We start from the raw sequence: 13,260 nt of genomic DNA, 5'->3' as shown, positions 1-13,260 counted from the left end.
CCCCCCCTCACCAAACAACCACAACAACATCCACAACCCAAACCGCAACCGCTACCACCAACACCACGCCCACAACCGGGACTACCACCACAACCACCACCATAACTACCACCACCATCACCCGCACCAGCATCACGACCGCTACTATCGATACCGTCACGGGGACTATTGAACGTAATACGGAAATAACGGAGGAGAGGACGACGTTGAGGATCACGAATGTTACGATGGAGGTGTGGGAGTATGTGGACTAGGTAGAGGTAGCTACCTACCGTACTACCTGCTACCTAGACACCTAGAGGTAGTAAGCGAACTGCTGAGACGGAAGGAAGGGACAGAATGCCTGGGAAGTAAGCTGGATAAGATAATGGATGGATGAAAAGGGGTTGCGTCGGTGTGGTAGGACGTGGGGTGCTGCATGGTGTCGTTAATTCAGTTCCACCTCTAGGGAATAAAGACCAACGCCCGGCTTGCGCAGTATTCGTGTTGAATATCGTGGATACCTACGGTGTCGGTGTGAGTGTGATAGGAATGAGTAGTACCTTAAGTGAATAAGGGTAAACGAGGTAAGCTGGGGGCGTAGAATCATTTTCTGAAACTTGGTATTGTTGAGGGAAAAACAAAGCAAAGCATTGTTGGGTATATCGTATCGTTATTAGTCATCGCGGTTAGTATCCTCCTTCTCTATGCCTTCATCCCCTTCCTCACCTTGAAAGATCCTCCATCTCCCCTCCCCGGACCCCCCCCTCTCTCTCTTCCTTGTAAGCCCTCCACCCACACTTAAAGACCCCTCACCAACTCCCCTAGTGCCATCACTCAGCAGGCTTAACACTCTGCGGATTCCAAAACACCTCCTTGGGATCCCACACCTTCTTCACCCTCCTCAACTCCTTAGAATTACTCCCCCAATACTGCTCCGGCGCATCTTTCAGCTCCGGATCAACATACCCCGCATACGTCCCGAACGCGCCCGTCCACTTGGTGATCTGGTTATGGAAATCCTCCAGGAACCCCTTCGACTTCTTACTAAGCGGCAACCCGACGACATAGCTCTGGTAGAACAGGACCTTGTCTCTATGCGAATAAGCCGTGGCGTTCATAGGCACATCAGCGACAGCGCCACCGGTAGCGTCAAAGATGATGAACCAGAGCGGGGTGCCCTTGTCTTGGGAGTCGGTCCATTTGAAAATGTCGGCGATGCCGGTGGTGTTGATCAGCTCTTCGCGGCGAAAGGCGAGGGACTTGGAGTAGAACGGCGTGGCGAGGCCGGATAGGTACAGGGCTTCGTTTTCGGCGTCGTGGGCGAAAGCCGTGAGCCAGTCGTTGTTACCTACCAGGTCCTGCTTGCCGGGGAGGCGGTCGGGAATACCGCTGGCGCGGTACTCGGCTTCGGTGCCGTAGAAGGTGCCGGTGATGATGGCGCCGGTGGGGTTGAGAATGAATTCGGTGCCGAAGCGACGGTCGAGTTTGGGATCGGAGATGAGGTCTTGCCAGGCTGAGTAGGTCGAGGCGACATCGGCGGATTTGCCAAAGATGAAGGTGTAGCTGTACTGGACGACGTTGGCGGGCTCGGGGTGCGTGCGGACAACGAACTCGGTGATGACGCCAAGATTGGAGGCGGCGCCTCGAAGGCCCTGTTCTTTGTTAGTGGCTGGTCGCGAATCAACGAAGAGACAGGCATACCCAGAACAGGTCAGAATTTTGAGTCTCGCTCGCGCGCTGAATTTTGCCATCAGCAGTGACCACTTCCACCTCGACGATGTGATCCAAGGCGCTTCCCCACATGCGCGACATTGGGCCAAGACCACCCTAGGGAAGACGTCAGTAACCTAGTCTATCATGAATCTTGAGTGCTGAGGACCTACAATGGTAGCATGTCCACCAATACCCACGTCCGGACATACGCCATAAGCCATGGCCCGGCCGCCCGCATCATGTAACCTATCCGTGACATCTCCCAGATGGCTGCCAGCACCTATTGTAGCTTGCCATGTCTTGTTGTCCATGGAGAACTGCTGGAAATTGACAAGGTCGATGGTAATCACTCCATCTTGACCTCCCCCTAGGCCTACGTCCATCTCAGTCAGCATCTAAGCGATTATCAGCCCCAGTCTGTGTCCCAAAGTAACATACCGTAATTCCTGCATTTCTCATTAGCAATGATTAACCGCATACAAAAGTTGGAGCAAACTCACCCGAACGAATGTCCTCCTGACTTGGCCTGCACCTTATACCCGTTCTGTGTCGCACACTTGATCACCTCGGCAACGTCGTTGGAGTCCTTGGGCCGCACAACGGCCTCGGGATGCACCTTGATATCGAGGTTGTACGGCTTGACCCATGCTAATTGGTAAAGAGGTTGACTGGGATATGCTGCGAAGCCAGAGCGGCCGTTGGCAATGCCATTGATGCACGTTTGGAGTGCACTGTGACCTTGTCCCATTACGGCTTTTGGTCCTGATGATGAATTGTGTCCGGGCTAGGTTGACCAAATGTAGGGCCAAGTGTATAGAGAACAAAAGAAGAAAGGAAAGCAAGAACACGCGGTGAGAGTTATAACGGACTTGAGGCTCAAGTGTTTGGAGAATGGAGCAAACACGGGACCCGAGTGCCGAACTGGTCGAAAGGAATGCGTGATAAACGGTGGGTAGGTGGAGCGTACATGGACATGGGAGGTATCATCCCAAGCTAAAAGCAGAGCTGAAGGCATCCATCATGTAGTGCAGGAAATCCGAGTGGAAGGAGACGGTCAAACAAGGCGCAGTGCGTTGACGTTGACCTAATAGCAGGCACATTATAAGGTCAGGTCTGTCAGGGTTTAAGCAGAAATGACTGACGGAAAGCGCCTACAGTTGACCTCAGACGAATAAACGACTGGGAAAGGGTAGGTCGGTAGAGGTAGGCTTTTTTTTTTCCACTTGGAGAAGCCACATTGGACGGGTGGCATGACGGAATCTGGTCCGGACAGCCACCTTGAACGCCTTGGCCCGATGTGTGGATGACAGAAGGAGATTGGTAACGGCTTGTTGGATCCGAGTTTGCGGGATGGGAGTCGTCGACTCGTCAGATGAGGCCATGAAGAGTGGATGTGTAACCCATCGATTTTGAGGCTCAGCGGTAGTACAGTTTTGGAGTTGATGGGTCCAGTTGTCTGGCAGTACATCACGCTGAAATCCAACGCGCCGTGAAGTAACCAAAACGAAACAAGAAAACCATCACTTGATGTCTGTGAAAGCAATACCTCTCTCAAAGCCAAGATTGAGATGTACATATCACGGCTGACATCAACGCCCAGCATCCTCCCCCCAAACAGAATCGACCAAGTAGTGACGAAGCCCGAGATCATAAACAGAGTTGGTTGTGGTTACCTCGCGCATTGGCTACGTCAAAGCACAGGAAGGGAAAGGGAGGGGGGCGGAGTACGGGTAAAGGAAACAGGATGATGTTGGGAGACGAGTACATCTTTCGTGCCCAATGAGTAGTCCTCGCAAATGGAAACAATGAATTCCAGGGGGCACAAGAAAGCAAACCTGCTGCTGTGACAACGTTTTCGTCCAACAGCAATCTCGTCCCGTTACTGTACCGCATGGATGATCATCAGAGTTTGTTCGTTGCGTTTTTGTTGTGTGGTGGTGTTGGTGTTTCCATTGCCGCCTGCCTGCCTTCGGGTACAACCTCGGTATCCTTCCGAATAGGAACACCGAACGCAGGTAGGCGGTGCAATTTTTGAGCGGTTTCGAAAATGGAGAGACGAGGCCCAAAACGAGATGCCAGTGGTTACCTACCAAGCACCTATGTAGCTGGGCAGGGCAGGGCAAAGCAGGGCAGAGTCATAGCATGGCATGGCATGATGCCCAAGACTTTGGTATCCAATCGCGCGCCGTTCTTCTGCTGCGGTTTTGTGCATCGAAGGTTGAAAGGGAAGTTTTCTTTGGGCTCCGTCGAAGAAGAATACGAAGCCAATGGCCGGACGAGGAGGAGAGATGGGATGACGTTGGAAGAAACAAGACGAGTTCGCAAAGAAACGAGGAGGGGTTCGTGACGGGGCATGCTGTGATTGGTCAATAGTCTCCAAGGGGGCCAGTCGCAGGATCCTGGCAATATCATGCGGGTCTAATTGGTGCCATACTAACATTTTATTGGGCTGTGATCGTCGCAGGGCGTTAACTGCGTAACATCTGCAGCTGGAGAGAGGAGTCGCTAAAATCGTTATTACCCTATCCTATCAGAGGGAAAAGAAAGAAGAAATTTGTTAGGGCTGGATCTCTGCAAGCTCCCTCCCACGACACCTAAAGATCAAGTTTGTCCCCAGCGTTTCACCATCTGTGAATAGCTTCGCCATATCCCTTCTGGCCTCGCATGTATACTCTTGATCATCAATATAGAGAAGCAAGTCACATCTCTCACGACCATCCACCAGATAATAAATATGACGAATTAACGACAGAAGTTATTCCACATTCAACGAACTCCCAAACCACAAGCAAGTCCCCAAACACAAAAGAAATTATCAAAAGTCAAGGTAGCTATCCAATTTTATCTCCCTTCACCAGCACAAGGGGCACTCACCGAGTCACCACCTCCAAGCCCCCGGCACCTCCATCTCATCATCGACCGCCACCCCCTCCATATCCTCCATATCCTCCACCTCCACTACCCGCCTCGTCGCAATCCCCAGCTTCATACCCATCCCCATCCCCATGATTCCCATCTCCTTAAAAGGCAACCCCTCCTTTTCTGGCGTCGTCGGGGTCATCGGCGTCATCAACGCCTCCATAGTCGAGCTGGCATTCGACATTGTCTTGATGCGTACTCTCCTCCCTCTCATCCTCCCCATACTTCTCATTCTCATGCTCTCATTGCCATCGCCATCGCCATCATCTTCCTTGTAGGGAGTAGTACGAGTAGCAACTCGAAGCTCATCATGTTCATCGCAATCGGAGCTCTCGGCACTACTTCCCCTCAGACTGAGGGAGGGTTCGGAGCCCCAGCTTGCACTGGGCGTTCCGATGACGCTTCCACTGCCGCTGGCACTGCCAGTTGAGTCCAGACGGCTGGAGGTGGTGCTGTTTGAGTCGGAGGCGTCGGCGTCGTGTTCCTCTTGGTGAATGCCTTGATCTTGATGCTGGACATGACCTCGACCTCGACCATCCTCACCCGAAGCACATCCACCCCCACCCCCAGCCCCAGCCCCAGCTCCAGCTCCAGCCCCAGCCCCAACACCTCCAACATCCCCCTCCACCTGCCGCTGCAGCCCAACACCACTTTGCCACGGAATCTCCTCTTCCTTCTGCCTCACCCCACCCTCCACCATCCACCCCTCCGTCCTCTCCCTCTCCTCTCTACTCTCACACCTCTCCATCTCCTCCCCCTCCATCGCCTCCTCATACATCTCCCTCATCCTCTTCACTTTTTCTTCGTCCCTGGGGACCGCATCAAACGGGAACCGACACGGCTTGGCAATCAGCAACGGCGTGTAATCGTTCCAGTGCACCGGCATCTCGGCACCCGTCACCGGGTCCCGTTTCTTGCTGATGGTGAAAGCCCAGGCCATGCCGCCCATGGTCAAAAAGAGATCTTGCTCGACGATGGGCACGCCTTGGCAGGTGCGGCGGCCGAACCCGAATTGGGAGAAGCCCGAGAGGTTGGGGTAGATGGTCAAGGGTTCGCGGTAGGTGGGGTAGGAAGGAAGGAGGAAGCGGGAGGGGTTGAAGGTTTCGGCTTGGGGATAGGTTTGTTCGTCGCGGGTGATGGCCCTGTGGAGGTGATAAAAGGGGTGTTAGTATGGGCGGGCGAGGGGAGTTGATGGGTAAGAAGAGGAAGGAAAGGAAGAAGGAAAAGACTCACCACTCAAGAGCATGGATCGTAGCTCCGGCGGGGATGAAATACCCATTATAGACATCATCCTTTTCAACCGCATGGGGGATCCCTAGAGGTAGGTATCATCACGATCATCAGCATCTTCCCTCCCTCCCTCCTTCTTCACTAATATCAACTTAGGGAAGGAAGAAAGAAACATACCAGTAGGCACCGGCGGCCTCCACCTAATAACCTCCTTAACCACCGCCCTCAAAAGCGGCAACTTCTCCCGATCCTCCCACATCGGACACCGCCCCGCCAACTCCGTATCAATCTCCTCCTGCAACCTAGCCTGCCACTCCGGATAATGACACATGGCCAAAATATAACTCTGAATCGGGCTTCCAATCGTCAGTGCTCCCGCAATCGCCATCAGTCCAACAACATGCATCGCCTCATCCGCTGCTTCCTTGCCTTTTTGCTCGTCGCATTTCTTGTTGGTAGAATTGATCGATCCCTGTTCTTCCAAATAGGTACGAATAAAAGAAGGCTCGGCGCGGCCTACGTCCATCATCCTTTTGACGAACCCAATGTTGGAGCGGAACTGTTTGTCTTCCAGCTCATGGCGAGCTTTTTCCTTTTTCTGCCAAGGCGAGAGGGCGAGGGGGAGGTGCCGAAGGAAGGAGATCACGTTGGGCAGGGCGCCAGAGGGGGAAATGGTTTCGAGAAGCCCAAAGGTGGTGTGCCGGAGGATTTGGGCTGGGTGGGCGCTGCCCCATGATAAACGCGCGATGGTGCGCGAGGTGAATTGCTCAATGTACTCGATGTAGTTTTCGGGGGATTGGGAGAGCAAGTACAGAAAGCGGTTGCGCTCGAGCGTGGGGTAGTCGTGAAGGGAGGCGAGGGCGGAGGTGTGCATTAGGTGGTTGCAGAGTTTACGTTGGCGTCTCCAGGTGTCTGGTTCAACTTGTCAGTACGTACTTACTTACGGGGACTCGTGATAGGTGAGGTAAGGTGGGAGAAAGGGCTTACCATTTCGCCCAAGAAGAGCCAGGTAATCACCACTTGTCCGGTTATCAGGCAAGTTGGGAATCTGTGGCCGGTCAGAGTAGATGTTTGCTCGTCGGGATAGGAGGTCGTGAGCAATCTTCTCTGAGGAGATCCAGACGTGAGTGACGCCGAACATCTTGGTCTGGTAAATGGGGCCGTAGACTTTGCTCCATTCATGGAACTTCAGCCATGACCCCTTTTCTGGTATATCGTGAACACGACCTATCAAAGGGAGATCTGAGATGGAAGTTTTGTTCAGTCAGCCAAGTCCTTGTTCTATACATCTTGGAAATGAACAGGAAACTATTGAAAACTCCCGTCATAGTAGACATGTTTCTATGACAGAAGAAAGAAAGAAGTCAACTCACTAGTAGGCCCGGGCAATGGCCGGCTGCCACCACGTAACCTCTTCCTCTCCAACCATCTCTGTACCAACAACAAGACCACCAACACGGTCAGGAGGGTTATTGCGAAAACACACGGCATGTTGTGTGTCTGTGTCTCTGTTTCTCCTCTCCGAGGAGCCGTTGGCCGCCGGCGGCTGTGGGAAAAGACACAAACCAAATTGGACGGGAAACCAGGAAGCAGGGATTTGACGCCCGAAACACCCGGCTTTGGGCAGGAAGAGAGCAATAGAACGGAAATACGAGATGCAAAGACAGTGAAACTCGAGAGTCTATCCGTGGTCTACCGTCTTGCTCGGATCCGTCTTCTGTTGGGTAGAGGTACTGAGACTTAGTTTCCGGGAGTATGATGGCTGGCTCTCGGACTCAAAACTTCGCAGACACAGCCGCACTTGTTCGGTACGGTGGCTATGCGTCGGAGGTTGTATATAAGAACTGCAGTGAAAAACAAAAGGGCGTGCAAAAGACTACCTGCGCTGAAGGGGGGAATGGGCAGTCAGCGACTGGTAAGTGGTCGGTTTGTATGTCAAAATTTAGGGAGGTAAGCTCTCCGAGATGAGCGAGGGAAAAGTAAGGTCTTAGTTATGTGAGATCTTACAACGAAACTTTCGGAACACATCTTCTACGTCAATTCGTCGTCCGCTGAGTGACGGGGTTATATCTGGCAAGGTCCGGTATAGATAAGGCTTTGCCGGACCTTGGCCATCACCCCTGGGATGATCTTAATCTTCATGAGGCTGACCTGACTTTCCCTGCCAGCAACAGATAGGGAATCCGCTGTGACCCTCTCATTGAGACTAACACTTGGGAGGAACCTGAATCGCCAATGTAGCTCTAATGCTCACTTGCTACCATCGATGTTGGGGAAAACCGGTTATTATCGAAGAACGACATCATCGTTTTGTCACAAAAGGCAGCAATCTGTAAGGAGATAGAGGTGTAGCGGCCATCTCGATCATTCCCCTTCAAGTTGTTGCAGGCCTGCTCCCATCATTAGTCAAGATAGGTTACCAAGAATCTGAGGGCCATGGCTAGCCGCTCAAGTGTGTATGTAGGTGTTGTAGTGGATGTGAGTGACGGTGTCATTCTATGCAGGCCAGCTGCCTGGCCAGGTAGCGTGATGTTCGAAGGGTGCCATTTGAGAGAGCAAATCGTCATCCATCTGCGACTCGTTGAGAGGCTAACGTTATCTTTGGCTGGCCCACCAGACCTCCCATGGCGGGCGGCAGGGCAGTTGCATGTTGTATAAAGTCGCCCCGGCCAATGGCCTGACCCTCACTGAGCCCTAGTCCAGTTGGTGCCACTAGACATGCTGATGTGAATCCCATAATTGAGGGAAAAATAAAAAGAGGCCCAGGCCGCCTTGCCGTCGGGGGATCAGGAATGGTGGTCCCCTCCGGAGATGCTCGACGATGTCCGGGACCTCCTGAAGCAACGCGGCTCCGACGTATGTTGCTGTAAGCTCGAATTTGCTCGAGGTTGGAGACTTTGAAATTTGGGACAATGATGTGATGGTATGTAGGTCAATTAGTGACTGCCTTAGGTCATGCGTTCGGAATGGTGGATCAGATGCATATCGTTGCGAGGCCAGCTCTCTCCAATTTCCGCCGTTGTCAAGTCAATATTCATCGACTTCATGAATCTCAGCACGTTGTCCGGTCACCAATTGGGGCACGATTGATAACTCGTAGTGTATGGCGGCCGTCGTCTTCGCTGACGCCGCGGGGATGTCCGCCTGGAGTTGAAGATGTAGTTGAATAATCATGGAAGTGTCGGTCCTCTGTGACCAGATTCGTCCATGTTACATCAAGTTGTTTGGATTTTCAGACCGGGACGTAGGAGGCTTTGGAGAGGGTTACGCAAAACCTAGTCTTCTCTCCGCCGGTAGCACAACGTTGAACTTGTCATTGGCCCTGTAGGTCAGTAGTCTTGATGGGAGTGTAGTGTTAGGCTGTTCTCTACGTCGAATCGAACGAGAACCGAAATGACAGGCACACGAGATGGTATCGTAGAATTCCAGATCCTAGGGATGAGATCAAGGACACTTTCGCGGCGCTGTCAAGCGGGCCAATGTTGAGGCTGACGGCAAGAAGGGAAACGCACTGTAAGTGTGAGCTGCCAGGCCCTTCTGCTCTCTGCAAGTGTCAATACTGCGACCTTTTTCGCGTTAGCATCAACAAAAGCAAATGAACGGGCCCTAGTATCAAGGATGAACTCGATGGCTTCGACACCGAATCGGTCACCATTCCAAAGAATAGAAAGTTGATAGACGTCGGACTCTTTGACCAGCCGTCCAGGGCCGTGGAACATCCAGACCAAGCTGCAACTAAAATCACTTCTGAACTCAGAAACGATGAGAGCGAAGTGAAAGATGGATACTGCCAGCGGCTGTCAATGTTGGTTCTCGCATTTGAAGCGGCAGTTGGATGGCATGGACTGGCATCCGCGGCCCTCGGGGGTGAGTGCGTCCCGTCCCGTTGAGGGCTGCCATTGCCGAAGCATGCATGCGGCTCCCCGTAGCCCGCGACCTTCCTCCGTATGTCGGCCGGTCTTCGGTCCCTGAGAGGGTAGCTGGAACTGGCTTGATTGTATCCCATTGAGCATGGAACCATGGTTGACATTAGGGTTGATCAGACGGGAGCAAACTCCTAACAGGAACTGAAAATTTGTTTTGGCCCGATGGATTCAATATCTGATGGAGCTCACTCTACTCGGTTCCGTTGCCTCCAGTCGGCGTTTGGCGGATCTGCTCGTCAATGTCAGCATTATCAACATGATTCAGCATATCACAACACCAGGAAACATCGACTAGCTTGCTTGAACTTTTTTTTTCATTTCATCCAGACCGTACTCCCAAGATTTGAGTCCTTCTCCCCCCCAACGCCTTTTCTCCTTCTTCTTTCTTGCTTAAGCTTTGACATTCAAATCGTCATCAAGCATGATGTTGGTCACGCTGCGAGGGTCCAACCGCAATGCTGCTTCCGCTTGCTTCTGCATCTGCTTTTGCGTATGTTGCACGCGCGGAAGCGATGCAAGGTGAGCTGATGTCGGTTAGGCTGCATTTTCCACTCCACCGAACACTGTGCGCATACAGTTGTCAAAACACTGATTTTGTGCGTGCATTGCGATGTTGGTTGGGGAACATAATTTCGTCGGTCGGGCAACTCGTCGTCCTTCTTTTCTTCGTTGATTTTGAACAGAACCGTTGCTTCTCAGATTGGGTATATAAGTTGGAAACATCAACGTTCGGCTACTCGCTGTGAAGATGAGTGATGATCGCATACATTTTACATACTAAATCGCCCAAGTCAGCCTATTAGTCTTCCAATCCATGCAACCATCACATCAGTCAGGGGCACCAGGAGAAACATACCGGTCGACAGGGCTCAATCCAATGAGGCGCATGCCGTTAGCCAGGACAGTCTGCACAGCAGTGTACAGGGCCAGACGGGCCTTCATCAACTCAGGCTCGCTACCGACGACCTGGAGCTGGTCGTAGCTGCTGCTGAGCGCGTGCGTCAACTTGAACAGGTAAGTAAGGACAGTGGTGGGCTCGAGAGTCTTGAGCGTGTTCTTGACCACATCAGGCCAGCCGGCCATGTGGCGGCACAGGTTGATGGCGCTGGTCTCGGTAAGGAGAGACAGGTCAGCAGTGGCGAGCTCCTCGTCGGACACGCCAGCCTTGCGCCTGATGGAATTGAGGCGAGCGTGGGCGTACTGCAGGTACGGGCCGGTGTCACCCTCAAACGAGGTCATGGTCTCCATATTGAAGGTGTAGTTGTTGATTCTGCAAGGGATCTCGTTAGCTTGATTTCGGAACCCTATAAGATAGCCGGGAACCCATCTTACCTCTTTCCAGACATGTCCTGGACCATGACGGACGAGATACCGAGAACATCGGCGGTGGCCAAGGGGTCCTCGATCTGGGAGTACTTGTTCTCGTTCTTTTTCATGACCTCGTGCATCTTGTCGGCGACGTCACGGAGAATGTCGTCCAGGAACTTGACGGTACCCTTGCGGGTGGACATGCCAAGGACGAGACCGAAGTTGATGTGCTGGCACTTGTCGGCAATGTCCTTGTAGCCGAGGAGCTCGATGATCTTGAACAGCTGCCTCAAGTGGAGGTCCTGAGCAGAAGCAACGACGTAGATCATCTTGTCGAAGTTGTACTTTTCGTGGCGGCCGAGGAGCTCAGAGATATCACGGGTAAGGTAGAGGGCAGTGCCGTCCCTCTTCCTGACAAGAGGCTTCTCGAGACGCTTGCCCTCCTTGCCGGGAACGAGCTCGGAGAAGTCGATGAGCTGAGCGCCCTTGTCCTCCTTGCAGATCTTCTTCTCCTCCATGAGGTTGCCGACCTTGTTCATGGCCTCCTCGGAGACCTGGGATTCACCCGAGTACTCGTCGAAGTGAATGTTGAGGCGGGCATACGTGTCCTTGTAGCGAACAATGGAGAGGTCACGGAAGCGCTTCCACATGGCGAGGGCATCGGCGTCGCGGTCCGTCATCTTCTTGAAGTAGCGGCGAGCCTGCTCATCCAAGCTGTTGGCCTCGAGAGCAGAGACATCCTCGCCGGCCTCCTTGCGCTTGGTGAGCTCCTCCTTCTCGGCGGTCATCTCGGTGTTGATGCGGACGTAGAGCTGGAAGAGGTGGTTGATGGGGTCCTTCTGGAGGGCCTCCTCGTCGCCATACTTCTCGTAAGCAAGGGCCAAGAGACCGTACTGCTTGCCCCAGTCGCCAAGGTAGTTGATACGGATGACATCCCAGCCAGCGCCGGCGTAGAGGTTGGAGAGGAAACCACCGATGATGGTAGAACGGAGATGGCCGGCGTGGAAAGGCTTGGCAATGTTGGGGGAGGAGAACTCGACAATGATGCGCTTCTGGCCCTTGCTGGGGTCCTTGGGGTCCTTGAGACCATCGGCCTTGTTGAAACCGTACTCGGCGCCCTTGTGCTGGACCATGGGAATAACGGCGTTGACGAGGGGAGAAGCCTTGACGAAGAAGCTGAGGTGGATCTGGCTAACGGTGGGCTTGGTGAAGAGGGGATCGGTGTCGGGGAACTGGAGTAGAGGCGAGAGTGTCAGCTACCGTCTGCAAAGCGCAATTATCGCACGGCATCGCATGTCTGTCTGGCTGATGTATGTACCTTGGCAGCCCACTCCTGGGCGAGCTCGTCTGGCTTCTTGCCCTTCACCCTGAGCGAGGGGACGGGCAGGGCAATGTCGCCCTTGTCGAGACCCGAAGTCCATCCGAGGTTGGGGTAGATGATGGCAGTGTCGACGCCGGTGACCTCGGACAGGACGTTGGCGAGGTGGGCGCGGTAGAGGTCCATGAGGTTCAAGTCCGGGTAGGTGTCGGGGAACTTGGCCTTGACGGCGTCGAGGTTGAGGCCATCGACCTGCTTGACCAACTGGTCAATGGGAGCGGCGACGGCGGTCATTGTGCTGCTGTATGTGCGGCGTGCTGCGCGACCTGGACCTGGTGTTGTTGAAAGGCTGCTGGCGATGCCGGTGGTGGTGTAGTAATGAGAGGAAGCGATTTTGGTGGAGGAGGGGCAATTCCGGAGGTACAACAAGTGGGGGCGGCTCGAGTAAACAAAGGTCGTCCTTCCAGGGCCGAGAAGAGGGGACTTGGGGGCTGCTGAAGGCCGAAGAGACTTGAGAGAATGGGGAGCACGTAAAACACCGCGCGAAAAGAGTGCTTGACAAGCCGTCATGAGCAGTGGTTGATCCTTCTAAATAAAAACAATTCTTGTTCCCATGTACTATCCCGATCCAATTGGGCGTATGAGTCGTTCTACAAGGCTGTAACCTTGGACTTTTCAGTGACTCAAAATTTCTTTGCACGCATCGCCCAGTCAAATTGACTCAGTGCAGGTTGTGCACGGTCCAGCATCGCAGGATAGAAAAGTTACAGCCAATGAGGAGGCAGAAAGGTGCCTGTTTGAGTCAAAAGAGGACCGTGCAGGACCAGGTGGCTAGGCGGATAGGGTCTGGCCTGGGCAGTTCTC

General features: G+C 53.4%; 4 protein-coding genes across 4 annotated transcripts; 1 reads left to right on the top strand and 3 right to left on the bottom strand.

Annotated features, from left to right (window-relative positions):
* Positions 1-812: 812 nt before the first annotated feature.
* Positions 813-2,443, bottom strand: NEUTE1DRAFT_130051 (uncharacterized protein; the record flags this gene model as incomplete). Its single annotated transcript, XM_009853085.1, has 5 exons — positions 813-1,634; positions 1,684-1,809; positions 1,866-2,068; positions 2,134-2,141; positions 2,196-2,443. 5 exons carry the CDS (start codon positions 2,441-2,443, stop codon positions 813-815), a joined length of 1,407 nt encoding a protein of 468 aa, XP_009851387.1.
* Positions 2,444-4,573: 2,130 nt separating this feature from the next.
* Positions 4,574-7,619, bottom strand: NEUTE1DRAFT_43137 (uncharacterized protein; the record flags this gene model as incomplete). Its single annotated transcript, XM_009852040.1, has 6 exons — positions 4,574-5,756; positions 5,848-5,929; positions 6,022-6,756; positions 6,832-7,030; positions 7,256-7,390; positions 7,458-7,619. Coding segments are annotated over 6 exons (2,496 nt in total), but the record flags the coding sequence as incomplete, so codon positions are not given.
* A 1,397-nt stretch (positions 7,620-9,016) lies between these two features.
* On the top strand, positions 9,017-10,065 carry NEUTE1DRAFT_101204 (uncharacterized protein; the record flags this gene model as incomplete). The annotated part of the gene is made up of 3 exons (XM_009853084.1): positions 9,017-9,168; positions 9,602-9,719; positions 9,955-10,065. 3 exons carry the CDS (start codon positions 9,017-9,019, stop codon positions 10,063-10,065), a joined length of 381 nt encoding a protein of 126 aa, XP_009851386.1.
* Position 10,066: 1 nt separating this feature from the next.
* Positions 10,067-12,877, bottom strand: NEUTE1DRAFT_64107 (arginyl-tRNA synthetase; the record flags this gene model as incomplete). Its single annotated transcript, XM_009853083.1, has 4 exons — positions 10,067-10,547; positions 10,627-11,040; positions 11,103-12,310; positions 12,397-12,877. The coding sequence occupies 4 exons, from the start codon at positions 12,688-12,690 to the stop codon at positions 10,541-10,543; spliced, it is 1,923 nt and encodes a 640-aa protein (XP_009851385.1).
* Positions 12,878-13,260: the final 383 nt, after the last annotated feature.

The sequence above is a fragment of the Neurospora tetrasperma genome (assembly GCF_000213175.1).
Source record: "Neurospora tetrasperma FGSC 2508 unplaced genomic scaffold NEUTE1scaffold_3, whole genome shotgun sequence".
Lineage (NCBI taxonomy): Eukaryota > Fungi > Ascomycota > Sordariomycetes > Sordariales > Sordariaceae > Neurospora > Neurospora tetrasperma.
The sequence above is the reverse complement of the archived record's forward strand: the minus strand, read 5'-3'. Positions and strand labels throughout refer to the sequence as shown.